This window comes from Apus apus, chromosome 29, assembly GCF_020740795.1.
Source record: "Apus apus isolate bApuApu2 chromosome 29, bApuApu2.pri.cur, whole genome shotgun sequence".
NCBI classification, from domain to species: Eukaryota; Metazoa; Chordata; class Aves; order Apodiformes; family Apodidae; genus Apus; species Apus apus.
The window spans coordinates 143,130-166,491 of record NC_067310.1 but is presented as its reverse complement, the minus strand read 5'-3'; the positions used below and the strand labels follow the sequence as shown (position 1 = coordinate 166,491).

Genomic DNA, 23,362 nt, shown 5'->3' with positions numbered 1-23,362 from the left:
ACGTCTTCTGGCATCTGTGAACATCTCCTGGTGCCTTTGAACATATTCTGGTGCCTCAGGACCCCTCTTGGTGTCTTCAAACCCCTCTTGGTGTCTTCAAGCACCTCTTGGTGTCTTCAAGCACCTCCTGGTGTCTTCTCAGCAGATGGTGATGACTGAAATCTGTCCTAGCACAGAAGTTTTCCTGCTCTTGCCTGAATTTCGGGCTGTTTCCACAACCCACCACCAGGGAAGTCGGTTCATACCCATCCTCCAACGCTGAGCTCTCCAAGATCCGTCACGAGGTGGCACTACAGGACAAGGTTCTCCCCATCTCCGTGTTGAGATGGTGGACAGAAAATCCAGGGAGGCAGAAAAGAGCCCAAAAATTGGGACAACCCAAAGGCGGGTGAGGTGGGAGACCAACAGCCTGGTCTTAGACCCCAGAAGATCTTCATATCTGCTGGGGGGTTTTGCCTCCTTCCCAGCAGCAGCTTCTCATGGAAGAGTTGCAGAAGCTCAACGTGCTCCAAGGGAAGGAGAATTCCTTTCTCTCTGGAGAAGTGGGATCTGTCTTGGAGCGCGGCAGCTTCTCCCTTCCCACCACAGCTTTGGGCTCACCCAGGGCTTGAAGCTCCAGGAATGGAAGGAGAAGGGTCTGGAGAACAAGGCTTCTGTTCCACTCAACGAGTGAGTTAGACTCAAAAATGGCAAAAACTGGGGCTTGTCACAGCTCTGGAAATTGACCTTTTGGGGACATTTTTCATCCGACGTCGCTGTTTCCATCCCCTCCTTCCCAGCAATGCTTTTCCAGCTGGGTTTTTCCTTCACTCCTCACCTTGTGCTTCATGCTCCAGAGAGAGTCTTGGCCTGGCTCCTGGCCACTTGGAGGGGTCTGTTGAGGAGGAACAAGCCAATCCTGGGTCCACCAGTGGCCAACCAGAGGTGCTTTTCCTCCAGCCAGGATGGTAAATCCCACCGGGATCTCATTCCTCTGCTCCGCAGGTGGGATCTCAGTCCCTTCTCCCTTTCCATAGTTGTTCCCAGTTTCCCCTCAGGGTTTTTCCTACAGGTACATCCCTGGGTTGAGGTCCTCATTGTCCTCCTTAGATCCTGCACTCTCCAGGGAAGGCTCAAGGGACACAGACGTGTCATCAAGGTTCACCTTGGAGACAATCCTGGAGGTTTCCCGTGTGATCTCCAAGCGCTGGAGCTGCCGCTTCCCTCCGGAGCGTGTTGTTGTCTGGTGACCTGTTCCTGCTCCTCGTGTTCTCCTCTGGGATGTCCTTGGCCATGGAGCTGCCATCGGGAGGGTTGTCTTCTCCACCAGACTCAGTTGCCACGTTGGCCAATGTGGTAGTCCTCAAATTGGATGATCTGGGAATGACTGGTTTGGTTTTTCCCGGAGTCCGGATGTACTTCACGGGCTGGCGGCTGAAGTGGCACCTGGGTTGGGTCCCTGGGACCATGTCCAAGTCACTGTCCATCTTCTCCTGCACGAAGTCCTCCAGCTCTGAGCCAGCACTGGTGTTCAGCTCTGAACCAAAAATCAGAAAATTGTCTTAGAGACGAGGTCAATACGACAAATTATTAGGGCTGATGAATATTTTGCCTCTTGGAGATGATGGTGAAATGGTTGGACTTGGTGATCTTAGGAGGACTTTTCCAACCAACAGGATTCTGTGAAATCCCTCCTGCATTAACAGGCTCAGTTAATCCAACTCATTAATCAGGAGCAATTCCAAGGGAAGTGCTTGAAGGAGTTACAAGGTTATTGGTCAGGTTTATATCACAGAACCACAGAATCATCCTCGTTGGAGAGACCTTGAAGATCATCAGGTCCAACCAATAACCCAACTCTACCAAGTCCAGTGCTTAACCCATGTCCCTCAGCACCATCTCCAGGCCTTGGAAACCCCTCCAGGGATGGGGACTCCCCCCTGCCCTGGGCAGCCTGGGCCAGGGCCTGACAACCCTTGCCAGGAAGGAATTGTTCCCAAGATCCCACCTCAACCTCCCCTGGGCAACTTGAGGCCGGTTCCTCTGGTCCCATCACTTGTTCCTGGGGAGCAGAGCCCGACCCCCCCTGGCTCCAACCTCCTTCCAGGCAGTTGCAGAGCCAGAAGGTCTCCCCTCAGCCTCCTCTTCTGCAGGCTGGACACCCCCAGCTCCCTCAGCTGCTCCTCACAAGGCTTGTAGGAGACAACCTCCATCAGCACCATTATCCCCTCACCATTTACCTCCAGCATCCAGGCTCAACAGGCTGTGGGTTCCCTCCAGAGACACCTTGTGGGTGGCTTCACTGGAAGACTCATCATCAGAGACACCATCCATAGTGAAACCATGCTGGGAGGAGGAATTCTGTTGGGAAAAGCCACCAATGGTTAGACAGGACTTTGATCTGATGGGAAGATACTGTCACCACCCACTTCACCCCAGCTGCTGGGGGAGGAGGCTCCACTGGAGCTGGAAGTGCTTGGATTTCTCCCAGATCATCTGTAACTCTTGGGGGAGTAGGAAAGGAGCTTGGAAGGACATAGGTCAGGGCCAGGAGACTACATCATGGGATCATCCTGGTTGGAGAAGACCTTGAAGATCATCAACTCCAACCATAACCCAACTCTACCAAGTCTAGTGCTTAACCCATGTCCCTCAGCACCATCTCCAGGGCTTGGAAACCCCTCCAGGGATGGGGACTCCCCCCCTGCCCTGGGCAGCCTGGGTCAGGGCCTGACAACCCTTGCCAGGAAGGAATTGTTCCCCAGATCCAACCTCAGCCTCCCCTGGGCAACTTGAGGCCAGTTCCTCTGGTCCCATCACTTGTTCCTGGGGAGCAGAGCCCGACCCCCCCTGGCTCCAACCTCCTTCCAGGCAGTTGCAGAGCCAGAAGGTCTCCCCTCAGCCTCCTCTTCTCCAGGCTGGACACCCCCAGCTCCCTCAGCTGCTCCTCACAAGGCTTGTTCTCCAAAAGACCTGCCAGCTCCAGCATCCCTGCCATGAAATTCACCCCAGAAGCACCTGCTGGTGGTGGGACCGATGCCCATGTCCCACGGGACCCAGAAGTGGCCAATTTCAGATGAAAAAAGGGGAAATACCAGGATCTGAGCTGCCCACTGGAGCACAGTCATCCTCCAATGGAGATGGGAGGAGGAGTGAAGGACACAGGGGAACCTGGGTGGTGTGGAACCAGTGAATTGGGTCACCTGGTGGCTTTTCCTGGTGGCCAAACCAGAGCGTCCTGAGGAGCAACTTTCTTTTGTCAAGGTCTGTGACACTTCCACGCATGGAAATGTCCAGATGTCCACATCTGGAATTGACCACACGTGTCCACGTTTCCTGTGGAGCTCGGTCCTGCTGCAGCAGCAGGAAAAATGGCTTGGAAAGCAGCCCCAAAAGGCACCAGTTTTGGGTGGATCCAAGACTTTTCCATGACTTTTTGAGGAATCCCGTGGGATTTCTGCCCAGCAGGAGGGAACTGGGTCCATCCTGGGGAGTTTGTGGCAACTTTAATCAGAATTGTTCTCATTTCTGCTTCCTCAGTCAGAGGGGCCTGGAGACAAAGCTGCCCTGGATCTGCTCACTGAGGACACCTTGGACCAACCACTTGAGTTCAGATGGAGAGGAGGAGGTTGAGGGGGGGGGGGTCAGTGTGTCCTGGTGGCCAAGAAGGCCCATGGGCTCCTGGGGGCATCAAGGAGAGTGTGGGCAGGAGGGCAGGGAGGTTCTCCTGCCCCTCTGGTGAGGGCCCATCTGGAGAAGTGGGTCCAGGTCTGGGCTCCCCAGGAGGACAAGGAGCTGCTGGAGAGGGGACAGCAAAGGCCACCAAGGGGCTGAGGGGACTGGAGCATCTGGCCCGTGAGGAAAGGCTGAGGGAGCTGGGGCTGCTGAGCTGGAGAGGAGGAGCCTGAGGGGGGGTCTCCTCAAGGCTGCTCCAGATCTGCAGGGGGGTCAGGAGGGTGGGAGCAGGCTCTTCTCAGCAGTGTCCAGGGCCAGGACAAGGGGCCATGGGCACCAGCTGGAACATGGGAAGTTGCAGCTCCCCAGGAGGAGGAACTTGTTGCCTGGGAGGGTGGCAGAGCCCTGGGCCAGGCTGCCCAGAGAGGCTGTGGAGTCTCCTGCTCTGGAGACATTCCCAGCCCAGCTGGTTCCTGTGGGATCTGCTGGAAGTGCCCCTGCTCTCCAGGGGGTTGGACTGATGATCTCCAGAGCTCCCTTCCAACTCTGATGAGTCTGTGACTCTGTAACTCCAAAGCAGGAGGCAGAGAATCCCTCAGCCCAAGTCTCACTCCCTTTGAACTTTAGAATTCTTGCCAGTTTACATCTCCCTCTGCCAGTTTCAAGCCATCCCCCCTGGTCCCATCCCTCCTGCCCTTGGCCAAAGTCCCTCCCCAGCTTTCCTGGAGCCCCTTCAGGCACTGGAAGGTTCTCCAAGGTCTCCATGAAACATTCTCCTCTCCACTTGAACACCCCAACTCTCCCAGCCTGTCTCCAGAGCTGCTCCAGCCCTCCCATCATCTCCGTGGCCTCCTCTGGACTCTCTCCAACAGCTCCACATCCTTCCTGTGGTGAGGACTCCAGAACTGAACCCAGTTCTCCAGGTGGGTCTCACCAGAGAATCCCATAACTTTTCAGGCTGATTGGGACCTAAAACATGGACCAAAAACCACCCTCCAGATTGGCCTGAGAAGCTTCTATGTGACCTGTAGCTCCTATTTTTTGTCTCTTTCTCCCACTTCCCATGCAACTGGTTCCCTGCTCCTTCCCTTTGGAATAACCCAGTGGTGGAAATGGGTTTGTGATCCATGGAAATGTTCTCTTTAATTGCTCCTCAAGCTTCTTGCCTACAGCAAGGTGAGCAAGCCCAGCTCAGCCTCAGGGAGCTCTACCTCTGGAGGTACATTCTGGATTGTCTTTGGGCCCTCAGGTCCTTCATCCTTTTCACTCGTTGGTTCTTGGGAAGGGTTTTCACATCCCAAGGACATGGATGGAGGCAGCTCTTCCATCCCAAACACCCTCTCGTAGTTCTGGATGAGGAATTCCACAATTTGGGCTTGATATCCAGAGTCAACCAGGCATGACATGGAGATGTCATTCCCTGAGATTGGTCGGATCAACGTTGGCCCAAAGATGATTCCCAGGTTGTTTGGGGACATCTTGTTCTCTTCATATTTCTCTGCCACCCTAGGGAAGGGAAACAGGACTATCAGGGACATCCCAGCTCCTGAGGACCCAGCTGGGATGCACCAAACCCCCCATTTTTTCTGCTGGAGACACAACCTCCATCCTTGATGGGGAGCAGAGCTCTTGTCTCTGCAGGGAAACCCCGGAGAGAAACCTCAGGAGTTATCAGAGAAACATGGAATGGTTTGGGTGGGAAGGGACCTTCAAGCTCATCTAGATCCAACCCCCACCATGGGCAGGGCCACCTCCCACCAGCTCCCTCAGCTGCTCCTCACAAGTTCTCCAGCCCCTTCCCCTTGTCCTCCTCCTTCCCCTTGTCCTCCAGCCTCTTCTCCTTGTTCTCCAGCCCCTCTCCCAACTCCATTGCTCTTCTCTGGACACACTCCAGCCCTTCCATACCCTTCTTGGAGATGGATCAATCCATCCACCTTCATTCCTCCTCACAGGAAGCACAGACATGCTCCAAAATTGCACAGATTGGACCTGGCAGCAGGACCTGAACCATTTTGGGACATCTCAACCACTTCTACAAGCCTCTCTCAGGAACCACCAGGGATCTCCTGGGCATGGACCTGCCACTAACCATCATCTCACCTGTACAGGTGGGCAATCAGGTGTCTTAGGGTGTTGTAGTTGCTTCCAGGTAATTTACTCAGCAGATTCTTCATGGTCTGGATGGGATCAGAAGGGAACCCTGCACAATCCAATTTTTCTTCTCCAGTTTTCTGCAAATCTTTGGCAAGAGCCATGAGGTCCTGATAGAGCTGGGACATCAGCACCGGGGCCGAGAGCTGCAGCAAGAGGGAAGAAGACAACATCTTACTTCATCCTGCTGGGATGGCAGCCAGGAATGAGGCCAAGTTCAGGCTTTATAGAATCATGGGATGGTTTGGGTTGGTGGGACCTTCAAGACCATCTAGATCCAACCTCCACCATGGCCAGGGACACCTCCCAGCAGCCCAGGTGGCTCCAAGCCCCATCCAACCTGCCCTTGGACACTTCCAGGGATGGGGCAGCCACAACTTCCCTGGCCCAGGCTCTCCCCACCCTCCCAGCCAAGAATTTCCTCCTCGTGTCCAACCTCCAGCTCCCTCTGCCAGTTTCAAGCCATCCCCCCTGGTTCCATCCCTCCTGCCCTTGGCCCAAGTCCCTCCCCAGCTTTCCTGGAGCCCCTTCAGCCACTGGAAGGTGCTCCAAGGTCTCCCTGGATCCTTCTCCTCTCCACTTGAACACCCCAACTCTCCCAGCCTGTCTCCAGAGCTGCTCCAGCCCTCAGACCATCTCCGTGGCCTCCTCTGGTCTCCTTCCATCAGCTCCATGTCCTCCTTATGTTGGGAGCTCCAGACCTGGACCCACTTCTCCAGATGTGTCCCCCTCAGAGGGGCAGGAGAACCTCCCTGCCCTCCTGCCCACACTCTCCTTGATGCTCCCCAGGAGCCCACAGGACTTCTTGGCCACCTGGACCTCATGAGAGCCGAGTAGAGTGGGACAATCCCTTCCCTTGACCACGCTGCTGGTGGCAACCCATGTTTGGTACCCACCTCCTTCAGGAAATGCTTCAGGACCCCTGTGATGTCATGGGGGGAGTGCTCAGAAAGCTCCACCAGGTTCCGACCGTTCTCGAACGCCTGGCACAGCTTTTCCACCCGGGCTTTGGATCCGCTTATCCGATAGATGCCCTACGTGGGGCAGAGGGGAGGAGAGCTCAGGAGTTTTGGACTTGGGAGAAGACCCAAGCAAGACAACCTCACCACTCACCTGCACCCCCAAGGCACGAGCTTCAATTTCTGAGGTGCATTTCACCACGATGAAGGGAACTTCTTCCGGGAAGTCCCGAGGAACGTGCGTGAAGTCGATGCCGAAGAGGGGGACTCGGTTGGGCAACTTCTTGTGGCCACAGGTGATGAGCAGGTTCTCGAGACACTTCTTGTGGCAGGCTAGGTAGCACTGAAAGAGGAGAACCTCCCCAGTTATGGGCTGGTTGTGATCCAGCAGGGGCTGAACTTGGAGTCACAGAGGGGTCAGGGTTTGGATGGGACCTCTGGAGATCACCTAGTTCTGGAGAACAGGGTCAACCTCCAGCAGGAACCAGCTGGGTTGGGAATGTCTCCAGAGGAGGAGCCTCCAGAAGAAGCCCAGAACTTTGCAGAGGGGCCCCGTGTTCCTGCAGACCTTCAACGAGGCCCTGGCCACCCCAGGCTCCCAAATGAAACACCTACAATGCCATCTCCTGGCCCTCACCTCCTCGCACTCGAAGCCACTGACCATGAAGGTGTCACACTCCCTGCACTTGGAGGGACCTCGAAGCTTCCGCAGCCGGTGGCTCTGAGCCGCGCTGGAGAGGAGAACGTTCCTCAGCTGCTGCTGGGATGTCCCATTTTCTGCCCAAACAGCATCAAAGCATGAGCAGGAACCAAGACACAAGCACGGTTTCCACCTGGAGACCCTGAGAACTTGGTGGCTCACCGTTTTCCAACGTTTGCAAGGAGTCTCTCTCTTCAAAGTCATCTGAGGAGGACATGGTGCTGGTGGACGGAGCTTTCAGCAACTTCCTGGTGGAGTTTCCTTGAGAAAGGAGAAAATACAACCTGCTGCTCTCCTGGTGGTGCCCAGAGAAGGTCAGTGTGGACTTTATTCCCCGTTTTTAGGTTGTTTTAGGCCAAGATTAGGGAAGAGGTTCTGCTGCTCTCACCTGGGCTGGAATTGGGAGAGTCCAGGGACCGGGACTCACAGTTCCCACCAAGACTTTCTGTGTCACTGCAGAGGGATTTGTTCACACCTGTGGAAGGTGGAGATGGTGACCAACCATCCCAAGTGCTCTTGGGGTCCTTCAACACTGGGCTGAAGTCCAACCCAAGCCCCCAAGCCAACCCAGAAACACTTTGTCAATGTTTTCTCCCAATCTTGAGAACCTGAGAACCTCTCCCACCTTTTGGCTCCAAACCTCAATGAAACAAGAGTGACTGGGGAGAAAATGGTGTCATTTGTGCTAAATTCAACCTACTCTGGTCCCCATCTGTGGACAACTGCTTCCTGGTGGGGTCATCTGGTGTGCTGGGGTCCTTTGCTGTGGTGTGATGAGATGTCACCTTCTTATTGCCACTGGGAGGGGACCTGAGAAGGGTTGAGACAAATTTCCAGCAGTCACAGAGGGGTGGGGTGGGAAGGAAGCTCTGGAGATCATCAAGCCAACCCCCCTGGAGAGCAGGGGCACCTCCAGCAGATCCCACAGGAACCAGCTGGGTTGGGAATGTCTCCAGAGCAGGAGACTCCACAGCCTCTCTGGGCAGCCTGGCCCAGGGCTCTGCCACCCTCCCAGGCAACAAGTTCCTCCTCCTGGGGAGCTGGAACTTCCCATGTTCCAGCTGGTGCCCATGGCCCCTTGTCCTGGCCCTGGACACTGCTGAGAAGAGCCTGCTCCCACCCTCCTGACCCCCCTGCAGATCTGGAGCAGCCTTGAGGAGACCCCCCCTCAGGCTCCTCCTCTCCAGCTCAGCAGCCCCAGCTCCCTCAGCCTTTCCTCACGGGCCAGATGCTCCAGTCCCCTCAGCCCCTTGGTGGCCTTTGCTGTCCCCTCTCCAGCAGCTCCTTGTCCTCCTGGGAAGCCCAGACCTAGACCCACTTCTCCAGATGGGCCCTGACCAGAGGAGCAGGAGAACCTCCCTGCCCTCCTGCCCACACTCTCCTTGATGCCCCCAGGAGCCCATGGGCCTTCTTGGCCGCCAGGGCCCATTGTTGCCTCATGGTCACCCTGTAGGTTTGGTTTTCTTACCTCTGACTTCCAGAAGTCAGTGGCTCAAACTCAAACACTTCCACCTGGATCTCTTTCTTCTGCAGGGCCTGGATGAACTCCAGGTATTTCTCACCAGCTTTGTAGGGCTTGCAGACCTCGGCCAGGTGCTGGTATCCAACTGGGATCTGCTCTGACTGACTCTGCCTCTGCTTAAACATCCTTAAAGTGACCTGACAGGGAAAGGAAGAGAACATCATGGGATCATGGGATGGTTTGGGTTGGTGGGACCTTCAGGCTCATCTAGATCCAACCCCTCTATGGCCAGGGACACCTCCCAGCAGCCCAGGTGGCTCCAAGCCCCATCCAACCTGCCCTTGGACACTGCCAGGGATGGGGCAGCCACAACTTCCCTGGCCCAGGCTCTCCCACCCTCCCAGCCAAGAATTTCCTCCTCGTGTCCAACCTCCAGCTCCCTCTGCCAGTTTCAAGCCACCCCCCCGGTCCCATCCCTCCTGCCCTTGGCCCAAGTCCCTCCCCAGCTTTCCTGGAGCCCCTTCAGCCACTGGAAGGTGCTCCAAGGTCTCCCTGAAGCTTTCTCCTCTCCAGGCTGAACATCCCAACTCTCCCAGCCTGTCTCCAGAGGTTTTCCAGCCCTTGGATCATCTCCATGGTCTCCTCTGGTCTCCCTCCAACAGCTCCATGTCCTTCTTGTGTTTGGGGCTCCAGAACTGGCCCCAGTAACAATCATTGCTCCTCTAAGCCCAAGTGCTTTTTCAAAGGATCATGGAATCCCAAACAGGTTTGGTTTGGAAGGGAGCTCTGATGATCACCTAGTCCAACCCCCTGGAGAGCAGGGTCACCTCCAGCAGATCCCACAGGAACCAGCTGGGCTGGGAATGTCTCCAGAGCAGGAGACTCCACAGCCTCTCTGGGCAGCCTGGCCCAGGGCTCTTTTGTTCTCCAGATGCTTCTCCTTGTCCTCCAGCCCCTTCTCCTTGTCCTCCAGCCCCTTCTCCTTGTCCTCCAGCCCCTCCTCCATGTCCTCCAGCCCCTTCTCCTTGTCCTCCAGCCCCTTCTCCATCTCCTCCAGCCCCTTCTCCATGTTCTCCAGCCCCTTCTCCTTGTCCTCCAGCTCCTTCCCATCTCCATTACCCTTTGAGTCAAGTTGTCAGGGTGGGAAGGGAGCTCTGGAGATCACCCAGTGCCACCCCCTGGAGAGCAGGGGCACCTCCAGCAGATCCCACAGGAACCAGCTGGGTTGGGAATGTCTCCAGAGCAGGAGACTCCACAGCCTCTCTGGGCAGCCTGGCCCAGGGCTCTGCCACCCTCAAGGTCAAGTGGTGAAGACCCTGGAGATCTTACCCCAAAGAGCAGTTCCCTTCAAGCAAGGATTGGAGGAGAAGTTCCAGGAGTTCACCTACCCAGGTCAGCACTTCATCCCCCTGGTAGATGAGCTTCCGGATGTGGGAGACGATCCGAGCTCGAACCTTCTCCAGCTCCTGGCGCCGGAAGTTGGCGTCGCTGATGCACATTTTGTACAGAGCTTCTGTCTCCTGGACCTGTGTCCCACCAGCAGAAGAACCACAGGACCATCAAGGAATTGTCATGGTTGGAGGAGACCTCCAAGAACACCCGAGTCCAACAACGACAACAAAACCAAATCAACCAACCAGCCAACAAGACCACAACACCCACCATGGAGAGACGTGGGAGACAGTCAGGAGAAACCTGACATGTAGAATCATGGCATTATGGAATTGTGTTGCTTGGAGAAGATCTTGAAGATCATCCAGTCCAACCATGGCCCCCACCACTGCTCCATGTCCCTCAGCACCATCTCCAGGGCTTGGAAACCCCTCCAGGGATGGGGACTCCACCCTGGGTAGCCTGGGCCAGGCCCTGACAACCCTTGCCAGGAAGGAATTGTTCCCAAGATCCCACCTCAACCTCCCCTGGGCAACTTAAGGCTGGTTCCTCTTGTCCCATCACTTGTTCCTGGGGAGCAGAGCCTGACCCCCCCTGGCTCCAACCTCCTTCCAGGCAGTTGCAGAGCCAGAAGGTCTCCCCTCAGCCTCCTCTTCTGCAGGCTGGACACCCCCAGCTCCCTCAGCTGCTCCTCACAAGTTCTCCAGCCCCTTCTCCTTGTCCCCCAGCCCCTTCTTGTCCTCCAGCCCCTTCTCCTTGTCCTCCACCCCCTTCCCTACCTTCTTTAATCAAACCATGGAGTGAAGGAGGAGAAAGTCCCCGGGATGGGTGAGAAGACGCCGTAACATGGCACGTGGGATGGCTGAGGACACCATCAGCCTGAGCTCCTCACCTTGGCTTGTGCCTCCTCGCAGGAACGACGTCGCTTCTCCAGCTGCTTGTTGGCACTGCTGGGGTTGGTGGTGGCCACGCTCTGGAACTCATCCTCTGCCTTGGCACTCAACTGCTTGGCCTTCTCCAGCTCCTCGCAGCGCTGGACGTACTGCAGGCGGGACTTGCGCAGGGAGGACAGGGACTCGTTCTGGAACAGGCCAAGGAAGAGGTTCAAGAAGCTGGAGAGGCAGTGGAGGAACATGTCACAGCTTGTATGGCCTCCAGGAAAGCTGAGGAGGGACTTTGGCCAAAAAACCCACCACCAACCAACCCAGGCCAGCAGTCGTGGGAAGTTCTGCCCCATCCTTGGATGGTCAAGACCATCTTCTCATCTGCATCAGATCTTCCCAACCTTGGAAGTGTCCAAGGGCAGGTTGGATGGAACTTGGAGCAACCTGGGCTGCTGGGAGGTGGCCCTGCCCACGGTGGGGGTGGGACTAGATGAGCTTGGAGGTTCCTCCAACCAAAACCAGTCTAGGGGCTCTATAACTGGAACTGCTCCCAAACTCTCCCCACCCCACAACTCCCTTGGCCTTCCAGTGCCTGAGAAGATCCTACAAGAAAGCTGGGGAGGGACTTTGGCCAAGGGCAGGAGGGATGGGACCAGGGGGGATGGCTTGAAACTGGCAGAGGGAGCTGGAGGTTGGACACGAGGAGGAAATTCTTGGCTGGGAGGGTGGGGAGAGCCTGGGCCAGGGAAGCTGTGGCTGCCCCATCCCTGGAAGTCTCCAAGGGCAGGTTGGATGAAGCAACCTGGGCTGCTGGGAGGTGGCCCTGCCCATGAAGGGGCTGGACGTAGATGATTTTTTGAGGTCTCTTCCCACCCAAAAGATTCCATGGTTCCATGATTCCTACAAGGAAAGCTCCTGTCTCTTGGTTCAAATGGGTGTTTTCATTCAGATGGACATCACCCTTCTCCCTCCCTCTCCTCCCAAAGTTCAGGAGCTCCAAGACATCCCTTGGGTTTCCTCCCCAGCCATTTTGGAAACAAGGAGCATCTTCAGCTCCAGCTGAAGTTCAAGTGCTCCCTCACTCTGCAGCCTCTACCGTTGGCAGGAGTGATGGGACCTGGTGATGGAAGCAGGGACAGGATGGCCTAGAAGTTCCTCAGAAGACTTGAAGAAGTTACTTTGATTCCAGAGGAGGATGAATATCACCTTTTTTTAATGACCTCTTGCTCCTTAACATCAATATCCAAGGTTTTGAGGAGAAAGATCCAACCCATCCATTGACTTCTCACCATTCTCTTTTGCTCCTTTGTCCACTGATCCTTGAATTCTTTCCTCCACTTCTCAATTTCATTCTTCTTGGCTGACAGAGGCTGCAGAGGAAGAAGAGTTAGGGCAGGAAACTTCCTCCTGAAGTAGGAAAAATCAGGGGGCAGGAACCCTCCCAGATGCCCCTTTTGTTCCCCTCAAATTTGGTTTCATCCCCTTCCTTCCTTCTCTCATCCCTTCCATGGACCATGAGAAGTCCCTTCATCAAGTTGCTGTGATGTTCCCTGAGATCTTGGAAGACCATTACCTGGTAGAATTCCTTCTGCTGGAGCAACCCTACAGTCTCAGTGGCTGAATTCCCAACTTTGATGTCCTGTTCCAGGACCATTGTGTAGAGGCTCCTCAGGGGCATCTTGTGCTGCAGAAACCAGATGTAAGAATTCCTAAATCCAAGAGGTTTTTGGTAGATCTGACCAAGGTCTCTTCCAAAAAAAAGATCAGAATGTCCATGCTGGGGGGTTATTCCAGAGGACACAGCAGGATGGTGGGAGAAGACCTTTCTGCTGGGCAGTGTTGGCCAACTCGTGGCCTTGTCCATCCTTCTAATTATCCAAAAAACCTCTCTGTGTTAGAAGCCAATAGAAGGAAAACTGGGACCAGTTCTGGAGGCCCCAACATAAGGAGGACATGGAGCTGATGGAGGGAGGAGGAGACCATGGAGATGCTCCAAGGCAGGAAAACTTCTGGAGCCAGGCTGGGAGAGTTGGGATGTTCAGCCTGGAGAGGAGAAAGCTCCAAGGAGACCTTGGAGCAGCTTCCAGTGCCTGAAGGGGCTCCAGGAAAGCTGGGGAGGGACTTGGGCCAAGGGCAGGAGGGATGGGACCAGGGGGGATGGCTTGAAACTGGCAGAGGGAGCTGGAGGTTGGACACGAGGAGGAAATTCTTGGCTGGGAGGGTGGGGAGAGCCTGGGCCAGGGAAGCTGTGGCTGCCCCATCCCTGGAAGTGTCCAAGGGCAGGTTGGATGGGGCTTGGAGCCACCTGTGCTGCTGGGAGGTGGCCCTGCCCATGGTGGGGTTGGATCTAGATGAGCTTGAAGGTCCCTCCAACCCAAGCCATGCCATGATTCCATGGAACAAAGAGCTGGTCCCATGCTGGGAGCTTTAGGAAGGCCCCATACCTGGTGGCAGATGGCGTTGCGTCCCGACTCCGCGATCTTCACCATCCCTTTGGCAAACTCTGTCTCTGGAAAAGGACAGAGAGGATGAGACACCAGAGCCACACTCTGGTGGGTTGGCCAAAGATTGAGGTCATTTCAGCCAGTTCATTAGGGTCATTCCTTCTAATTAGGGTCATTCCTTCTAATTAGGGTCATTCCTTCAAATTAGGGTCGTTCCATCCAATGAAAGTCATCCAAGGGAGAAGAAATTCCAACTCCCTGTCTTCATCCTCAGCCAAGAAGTGGGTGTTTGCCCAGTTTCCCCCCAGTATATTTCTAATTGCAACTGGGTGTTGGCCAGAGGGCTGGGCTGCCAACCAGGGGGACCTGGACAGGCTGGAGAGTTGGGTGGGGAGGGACCTCCTGAGGTTCACCAAGGGCAAGCGTAGGGGCTGCACTTGAGGAGGAGCAACCCCAGGGAGCAGCACAGGATTGAGGGACCTGCTGGAGAGCAGCTCTGGGGACAAGGACCTTGGGGTCTGGTGGACAACAGGGTGACCATGAGGCAGCAACGGGCCCTGGTGGCCAAGAAGGCCCATGGGCTCCTGGGGGGCATCAAGGAGAGTGTGGGCAGGAGGGCAGGGAGGTTCTCCTGCCCCTCTGGTGAGGGCCCATCTGGAGAAGTGGGTCCAGGTCTGGGCTCCCCAGGAGGACAAGGAGCTGCTGGAGAGGGGACAGCAAAGGCCACCAAGGGGCTGAGGGGACTGGAGCATCTGGCCCGTGAGGAAAGGCTGAGGGAGCTGGGGCTGCTGAGCTGGAGAGGAGGAGCCTGAGGGGGGGTCTCCTCAAGGCTGCTCCAGATCTGCAGGGGGGTCAGGAGGGTGGGAGCAGGCTCTTCTCAGCAGTGTCCAGGGCCAGGACAAGGGGCCATGGGCAGCAGCTGGAACATGGGAAGTTCCAGCTCCCCAGGAGGAGGAACTTGTTGCCTGGGAGGGTGGCAGAGCCCTGGGCCAGGCTGCCCAGAGAGGCTGTGGAGTCTCCTGCTCTGGAGACATTCCAGCCCAGCTGGTTCCTGTGGGATCTGGTGGAGGTGCCCCTGCTCTCCAGGGGGTTGGATTGATGATCTCCAGAGCTCCCTACCCACCCTGACAACTCCTTGACTCAAAGTCCTGCTCAGTGCAAGGGCTTGGAGTCAATGATTGGACCAGGTGACCTTCACATGTCCTAACCTGAACCACACTGTGATTTTATGATTTGTTTCTATAAATCAGAGCTCTGGAGAAGCTGTGGAGCTCCATGGGGGTCAGTGCTGGACTCACCATAGCTCAGACGTTTCTCCATCCAGATGAGAAGCTCCTTGACATATTTACACCACAACTTGGCATATTCCAGGGCTGCCTCGATGCCACCTTCACACTTGATCAGCATCTCATCCACCTCCTGAACTGCAACGGGACAAACCCAAGGTCAGAGCAGCAGAAACTCCTCCCAGAGAAGACAACCTGGAGGCTCCAGGGTTGCTGCTGTGAGATACTCAAGGAACAGCCCCCCCAAAGAAGGTTTTTTTGGTAAATAATGTCATGGTGATCCCATCCTTGGACCCACAAAATCCAGAAGGGAAGGATCTAATCATGGGTTACTGGGAGTTACACAGAATCCTTCTGGTTGGAGAGGACTCGATGAAGATCATCAAGTCCAACCATCATCCAACTCTACCAACCCATAACCCAACTCTACCACCCATAACTCAACTCTACCTACCCTTAACCCAACTCTACCACCCCTAACCAAACTTTACCACCCATAACTCAACACTACCAACCCATAACCCAACTCTACCAACCATAACTCAACTCTACCTACCCATAACCCAACTCTACCAACCCATAACCCAACTCTACCACCCTTAACCCAACTCTACCTACCCTTAACCCAACTCTACCACCCTTAACCCAACTCTACCACCCATAACTCAACTCTACCAACCCATAACCCAACTCTACCACCCTTAACCCAACTCTACCTACCCTTAACCCAACTCTACCACCCTTAACCAAACTTTACCACCCATAACTCAACTCTACCAAACCATAACCCAACTCTTCCAAGCCCACTGCTTAACCCATGTCCCTCAGCAGAATTGCAGGAAGGATTCAGGTCCCTTGGTAGAACCTCAACCTGATTCATCACAAATTAAACACATTTCAAGCTGAAATCTGTAAGAAAACAGCTCAGATTGGGTTTTTTTTTTATTCTGGTTTTTGTTTCAGAGGGGCTTTTAATGAAGAAAACCTCATTTTATGTTGCCAGGAATGAGCTGGAAGCTGCTGAGGACCTTCCTAGCAGGTAACAAAGTCCTTCAGACTAGTCTCAAGTTTCACTGGGTTGATCTGGGCTTGAAACCAGGAGACACTGTCTCCCACAGCATCCTTGTAGATGGATAGACAGTTGGGTGGAGAGGAACCTCCTGGGGTTCACCAAGGGGTTCACCCAAGGAGGAACAACCCCAGGGAGCAGCACAGGGTGGGGGGACCTGCTGGAGAGCAGCTCTGGGGACAAGGACCTTGGGGTCTGGGGGACAACAGGGTGACCATGAGGTGAGAACAGGCCCTGGTGGCCAAGAAGGCCCTTGGGCTCCTGGGGGGCACCAAGGAGAGTGTGGGCAGGAGGGCAGGGAGGTTCTCCTGCCCCTCTGGTGAGGGCCCATCTGGAGAAGTGGGTCCAGGTCTGGGCTCCCCAGAAGGACAAGGAGCTGCTGGAGAGGGGACAGCAAAGGCCACCAAGGGGCTGAGGGGACTGGAGCATCTGGCCCGTGAGGAAAGGCTGAGGGAGCTGGGGCTGCTGAGCTGGAGAAGCCTGAGGGGGGGTCTCCTCAAGGCTGCTCCAGATCTGCAGGGGGGTCAGGAGGGTGGGAGCAGGCTCTTCTCAGCAGTGTCCAGGGCCAGGACAAGGGGCCATGGGCAGCAGCTGGAACATGGGAAGTTCCAGCTCCCCAGGAGGAGGAACTTGTTGCCTGGGAGGGTGGCAGAGCCCTGGGCCAGGCTGCCCAGAGAGGCTGTGGAGTCTCCTGCTCTGGAGACATTCCCAACCCAGCTGGTTCCTGTGGGATCTGCTGGAGGTGACCCTGCTCTCCAGGGGGTTGGATTGATGGTCTCCAGAGCTCCCTGCCCACCCTGACAACTTGACTCAAAGGGTAATGGAGATGGAGAAGGAGCTGGAGGACAAGGAGAAGGGGCTGGAGGAGATGGAGAAGGGGCTGGAGGACGTGGAGGAGGGGCTGGAGAACATGGAGGAGAGGCTGGAGGACACGGAGAAGGGGCTGGAGGAGATGGAGAAGGAGCTGGAGGACAAGGACAAGGGGCTGGAGAACATGGAGAAGGGGCTGGAGAACAAGGAGAAGGGGCTGGAGGACAAGGAGAAGCATCTGGAGAACAACAGAGCCCTGGGCCAGGCTGCCCAGAGAGGCTGTGGAGTCTCCTGCTCTGGAGACATTCCCAACCCAGCTGGTTCCTGTGGGATCTGCTGGAGGTGCCCCTGCTCTCCAGGGGGTTGGCTTGATGATCTCCAGAGCTTCCTTCCCACCCCACCACTCAGTGATTTTAAGGATTGGAATGATTTTAATTAGCACTCTTACCCGTCAGCTCTGCCTGCACCGGCCTCTCTGCGCTGACTTTGCTCTCGCAGACACTTCCCCTCAACTGTGAGTGGGGGGGGAAAGGAAACAAAAAAGAAGAAAACAATGAAGAAAAATGAATATTTAGGAATTCAGAAGATTTTTTTCCCCAAATCCAACCTGGGTTTGGTTTTGATGGAGCAGTTCAAATAGTTCCCTGAGTCTGGACAGAGGGGAAAAAAATTGAGGAGTCAACTATGAAGAGAAACCCGGAGGAAACTCAACGTTAAAAGGCAGAGAAAAAAGGTTTAAGTTTTATATTTAAATTTATCCCATGGGATATTAGGACTCAATCAAGTCCCATCAGAGGGAAATTCATTCCCTACCCTCTTGATTTGTACAAAAAATCTTGAAATGAGGCTGATAATCCCCAAAGAAGTGCTGAAAACAAGCCGAAAACATCCACGTTTTGTAGGTTTTTGGCTTCTAAAGGCCCAAATTTGGGAGGTTTTGGAGCCTTGCCTTCCAGGAGCAGGTTTTGGTTCTTCTGATCATCTTCTTGCAGGACAAAATGGAACCAATTTCCACAGGAAAAAGAGGAAATGTTTCCTGAGAGGGAAAATTCTCTGCCCTGTTGCCACCTCCGGGATTTGTTGGGGCCAAATGTTCTTTTCTGGCTCTTCCAGGAAGAGCTGGAACCAGTTGGGTTGGTTGGGTTGATTTTTGGCAGGTAGATCACCCAGAAGACAATTTGAACCAGGTAGAATTGAACCATGTGGAGTGAAATTGTGTGGAATTGAATCATGATAGAAAATCCTGCTCTTTTGCCAAGGTCATTTCTGGAATATCATGGATCTCATCCTTTCCCTACCGGAACGACGTCTCCTTCTGTGGTTGGATCTGTGTTCTCAACATCACCCATGAAGACATCAACTGTCCTGTATCATGAATAATAAGATGTAATTAATTAAATATGAGGATCCAAAGACCCAGCAAAACCAGTTCAGCCCAGTTTACACACGTGTTTCCAAAGGAGATTTCGATGGCGTCGAGACTCCGGAATATCTCACTGTATCTCTTCCTGTTTTCAGGTGTCTTCTCTTGATTGTCCAGACCTGGAGGTGGAGAAGGAATGGTTGGGTTGAAGCACCTGATCCAGAGGTCCCCGAGGTGGACAGGGTGGCCCCTGAGGACACAGAGAGGGGGGCTGAGCACTGATGACCTCATGGAGCCACAGGGAGGTGACAAACCACAGTGGAACGCACGGTGAGGTGGGATTCAAAGGAAGATCTTGGGAATTCATCCAGGTTCCTTGGGCAGAACACCTGGAAAACCAGGCTGCAGATGTCCAGGAGAGACATTTACCCTGGTTTTAGAGATTATAACCCCGAGATAAGCTTCAAAAACTGTGCAGAAACCTTCATTGTAGCCACTCTGAGCTGAAGACATTGAATCCCAGACTGATTTTGGTGGGAAGGGACCTTCAAGCTCATCTAGATCCAACCCCACCATGGGCAGGGACACCTCCCACCAGCCCAGGTTGCTCCAAGCCCCATCCAACCTGCCATGAAAAAACACCTGAGCTTTGAGGAGCAGTGATTGTTACTAGGTCCAGTTCTGGAGCCTCCAAGCCAAGAAGGTAATGGAACTGTTGGAAGGAAACCAGAGGAGGCCACAGAGATGACCCAAGACTGGAGCAGCTCTGGAGACAGCCTGGGAGAGTTGGGGTGTTTAACTGGAGAGGAGAAGGCTCCAAGGATACCTTGGAGAACCTTCCAGTGCCTGAAGGGGCTCCAGGAAAGCTGGGGAGGGACTTTGGCCAAGGGCAGGAGGGATGGGACCAGGGGGGATGGCTTGAAACTGGCAGAGGGAGCTGGAGGTTGGACACGAGGAGGAAATTCTTGGCTGGGAGGGTGGGGAGAGCCTGGGCCAGGGAAGCTGTGGCTGCCCCATCCCTGGAAGTGTCCAAGGGCAGGTTGGATGGGGCTTGGAGCCACCTGGGCTGCTGGGAGGTGGCCCTGCCCATGCAGGGGGTTGAATCTAGATGATCTTTGAGGTCCCTCCGACCCAAACCATCCCGTGAGTCGATGAAATGAGGCACAAAGTGACTTTTCTACCAGCACCATTTGAGGAACATCTGCAGCTCAGTGTGAAAAACTCAACCAGCAGTGAAGCAACTCGAGATGTAGGTCAACCACATCCTGTTTCCTGGGATGTCCAGAGGACAAAGAAGAGTGAACTTGTCTTTTGTTTTGACCAATCCTGCCCAATTTTGTGTTTTAAAACATTTTTCCTCTTGATTATTTTTTTTTTTGGTTGTTTTCAGCAACTTTTTTTCCTGAGTCAAGTTTAGTTTCAGTCTGAGTGACAAAGGGGTGAGAGTGGAAAATGAGATGAACATCATCACACCCCTCAGGTCACATGTTCTCCCTCCTCTACCTGCAACCAAGGGCAGAAAAGAGAGTTGTTTGGGTTGGAGAAGACCTAGAAGATCATCAACTCCAACCATAACCCAACTCTACCAAGTCTAGTGCTTAACCCATGTCCCTCAGCACCATCTCCAGGGCTTGGAAAGCCCTCCAGGGATGGGGACTCCCCCCCTGCCCTGGGCAGCCTGGGCCAGGGCCTGACAACCCTTGCCAGGAAGGAATTGTTCCCAAGATCCCACCTCAACCTCCCCTGGGCAACTTGAGGCCAGTTCCTCTGGTCCCATCCCTTGTTCCTGGGGAGCAGAGCCCGACCCCCCCTGGCTCCAACCTCCTTCCAGGCAGTTGCAGAGCCAGAAGGTCTCCCCTCAGCCTCCTCTTCTCCAGGCTGGACACCCCCAGCTCCCTCAGCTGCTCCTCACAAGTTCTCCAGCCCCTTCCCCTTGTCCTCCAGCCCCTTCCCCTTCTCCTCCAGCCCCTTCTCCTGCTGCTCCTCCAGCCCCTTCTCCTGGTGCTCCAGACCCCTCCCCAGCTCTGACCCTACAGACAGATGGTTTCATCATGTGGATTTTCAGCAGAAATGAGCAGGGATGATGTTGAGAAACGTTCCCTGCACAAAGACCATTGTGACATGGGCACATGAAGGTGGGGTGGGGGTGGTGAGTCCTGTAGGACCACCCAGGGGGGCAGCCAGCACCCACCTGGGGTTGAAAAGGCTCCAGGGAGACCTTAGAGCAGCTTCCAGTGCCTGAAGGGGCTCCAGGAAAGCTGGGGAGGGACTTGGGCCAAGGGCAGGAGGGATGGGACCAGGGGGGATGGCTTGAAACTGGCAGAGGGAGCTGGAGGTTGGACACAAGGAGGAAATTCTTGGCTGGGAGGGTGGGGAGAGCCTGGGCCAGGGAAGCTGTGGCTGCCCCATCCCTGGAAGTGTCCAAGGGCAGGTTGGATGGGGCTTGGAGCCACCTGGGCTGCTGGGAGGTGGCCCTGCCCATGGTGGGGGTTGGATCTAGATGGTCTTTGAGGTCCCTCCAACCCAAACCATCCCATGATTCCATGAATTTCTTCCCTCTGAGGGTGGGGAGACCCTGGAAGAGGTTTCCTAGAGAAGCTGTGGGCACTGGAAGTGTCCAAGGGCAGGTTGGATGGAGCTTGGAGCAACCTGGGCTGCTGGGAGGTGGCCCTGGCCATGGTGGAGGTTGGATCTAGATGGTCTTGAAGGTCCCTCCAACCCAAACCATCCCATGATTCCATGTCTCTATTTACCAAATCCAAGGCCCAGGGATTGAATTTGAATCCCAACCCCTGTTGTCCCTCAGAGCCAAGAGCTTGAACATCTCTTGTTTGCCACCAGCAGGGTTTGTGCAACAGGAAGAAGTGACTCAACTTGAGCAGCCCCAGTGGGCAAAGTGAAACCTCTTGCTTTTGAAAGCAGATCTTCTGAGGTGCCCTCAGATCAGGTTCTCATGACCTTTTGCTCCATCTCCCCGAGACCCTTTCCCATCTAATTCTATTTGAGGTGGAAAAACTGGACATCAGGGCTTTGTCCCACACATTTGGACTCTTTAGCATGTGCAGATCTGGATTATGTCAAGATTTGGTCACATTTCCCTGTCCTGGAAGGAAACTGAAGTCCCTGTGCCCCAGAGGTCTCCTAAATATCCATCAATCCATCCTTCCAGTCCCACCTCTCCTTGACCAGTGAGGAAGAGGGAGAAGAACATCCACTGGGATAACCAGAAGCCTGGAAAAACCCCCAACTGAGTCCTGTGGTCACTATGACTCTTTAGCCTGGTTTCAAAATGGAAAATTGAATTGCAAACTGGTTTCTCTTACTGGACAACCCCACAGCAACTGGGAGGCTGATCTAGAAGCTCTTCTAGAGGTTAAACCCATCTCTGTTTCTTGAAGGACATATCTTTCTACTTCTTATCCCATGTCATGGGAAGTTTCTGCCCCATCCTTGGATGGACAAACCCATCATCTCATCTGCATCAAACCTTCCCATCCCTGGAAGTGTCCAAGGGCAGGTTGGATGGGGCTTGGAGCAACCTGGGCTGCTGGGAGGTGGCCCTGCCCATGGTGGGGGTTGGATCTAGATGAGCTTGAAGGTCCCTCCAATCCAAACCAGTGTGAGATTCTGGGATAACTGTCCCTCCAGGACCTCCCCAGCCCCATAACTATCTTGGAACACTTTCCAGTGCCTGAAGGGGCTCCAGGAAAGCTGGGGAGGGGCTTGGGCCAAGGGCAGGAGGGATGGGACCAGGGGGGGTGGCTTGAAACTGGCAGAGGGAGCTGGAGGTTGGACACGAGGAGGAAATTCTTGGCTGGGAGGGTGGGGAGAGCCTGGGCCAGGGAAGCTGTGGCTGCCCCATCCCTGGAAGTGTCCAAGGGCAGGTTGGATGGGGCTTGGAGCAACCTGGGCTGCTGGGAGGTGGCCCTGCCCATGGTGGGGGTTGGATCTAGATGATCTTGAAGGTCCCACCAACCCAACCCATCCCATGATCATCCACCTTCTAGAAAGCTCTCTGCTCTCCTCTGTCTCTCCTCATCGTTGCAGGGGGAGGAAGCTCTGGGTGAGCAGAGCCTGGAGGTATTTTTAGCAGGAGGAGCTTCTTGTTCTGCTGCTCAGCAGAAGCATCACTTCCCCTTCAGCTGCAGTCACTGTGACCCTGAGGTGAACATCCCAAGTCCTCATGGAGGACTTGGAAGAACAATTTTGGTTCTAAAAAGATCAGTTTAGACATGAGTCACCAACCACTTTTTTCCATCAGGGCCAAATTATGGAACTACTGAGATGTTTTGCCCCCTCTCTGAAGTGCCAGGGACCTTGTTGTCCCCTCTGGCAGGAGAGGTTTGTCCTCTCAGGTGGGCCAGAAACCTCTGAGATGCTCTGAGGGGGGAGTGTCACCCCAGTTGAAACCAATTACCATCATCAGTAAGGTTGAGAAGAAGGAGTTAGAGCAAATTTTAGTCAGAGGCACTTGAGTTGCTGGTGTGGAAGGTCCTTCCAGAGAGGACATTGCACCTTCTGCCTCCAGGAGAAGGTGGTGGGCATCTTTGATCTGACATCCATGAACACCCAGAAGAAATTAAACCAATCATTTCACCCCCCAGAGGAAGAGGAGAGTTGGGACCTTCATGGAAAGCCCAGTTGGAAGAACTTCCAGCTGGTTTTTTTGAAGCACCTGAGGTGGCTCATGGGCTGATGGGCCACATCCTGCCCCCAAAACCTTCCATGACTGAGCTTTTATTTTAGGATTCTAGAGCAAAATTGGATGGAAATGTCACCACGTACCCGTAGCTCCTGGATCTCCCATGGTTGAATCTTCACCACTTGGCTCCAAAAGCAGCAAGAATCCCCGATCCCTCTGGGAAAAACCCAAACTCTTGCTCAGATCCAAGATGAAGAAGGAATCCAAGAGGCCATGGGGACTTGGGGATGTCCCCAAAAAGGGGACAAAGCCCTGGCAGGAGCAGCCGTGGGGGGAGAACGTGGCTTCTGTGACCACAGAGCTGCTTCCTGCAGAGACACTTCCGTGTGATTTGCATCACCCTGAAGTGTCACAGGAAGGAGCAGAAAGAAAAAAAAACCAACAACACAACAAAGGAGCAGTTTTTCTCTCTTCAGAAGGTGGTGGAAACCTCTGGAGATGGGATGGGACGTGGAGGCTCCTTCTAGCCCATCAAAGGGTCTGTTT

The 23,362-nt window shown here is 54.6% G+C and overlaps 1 protein-coding gene across 1 annotated transcript; it reads right to left on the bottom strand.

Annotated features, from left to right (window-relative positions):
* Positions 1–114: 114 nt before the first annotated feature.
* GMIP (GEM interacting protein) lies at positions 115–23,362 on the bottom strand. Its single transcript, XM_051641581.1, is given in 22 exon segments — positions 115–1,199; positions 1,201–1,516; positions 2,220–2,340; positions 4,866–5,160; positions 5,755–5,951; positions 6,702–6,839; positions 6,919–7,107; positions 7,402–7,541; positions 7,627–7,725; positions 7,853–7,939; positions 8,165–8,274; positions 8,933–9,123; positions 10,315–10,452; positions 11,211–11,399; positions 12,492–12,572; positions 12,776–12,886; positions 13,647–13,711; positions 14,945–15,070; positions 17,260–17,323; positions 18,110–18,176; positions 18,260–18,353; positions 22,960–23,362. Coding segments are annotated over 22 exon segments (2,994 nt in total). The 5' UTR covers positions 22,982–23,362; the 3' UTR covers positions 115–1,045.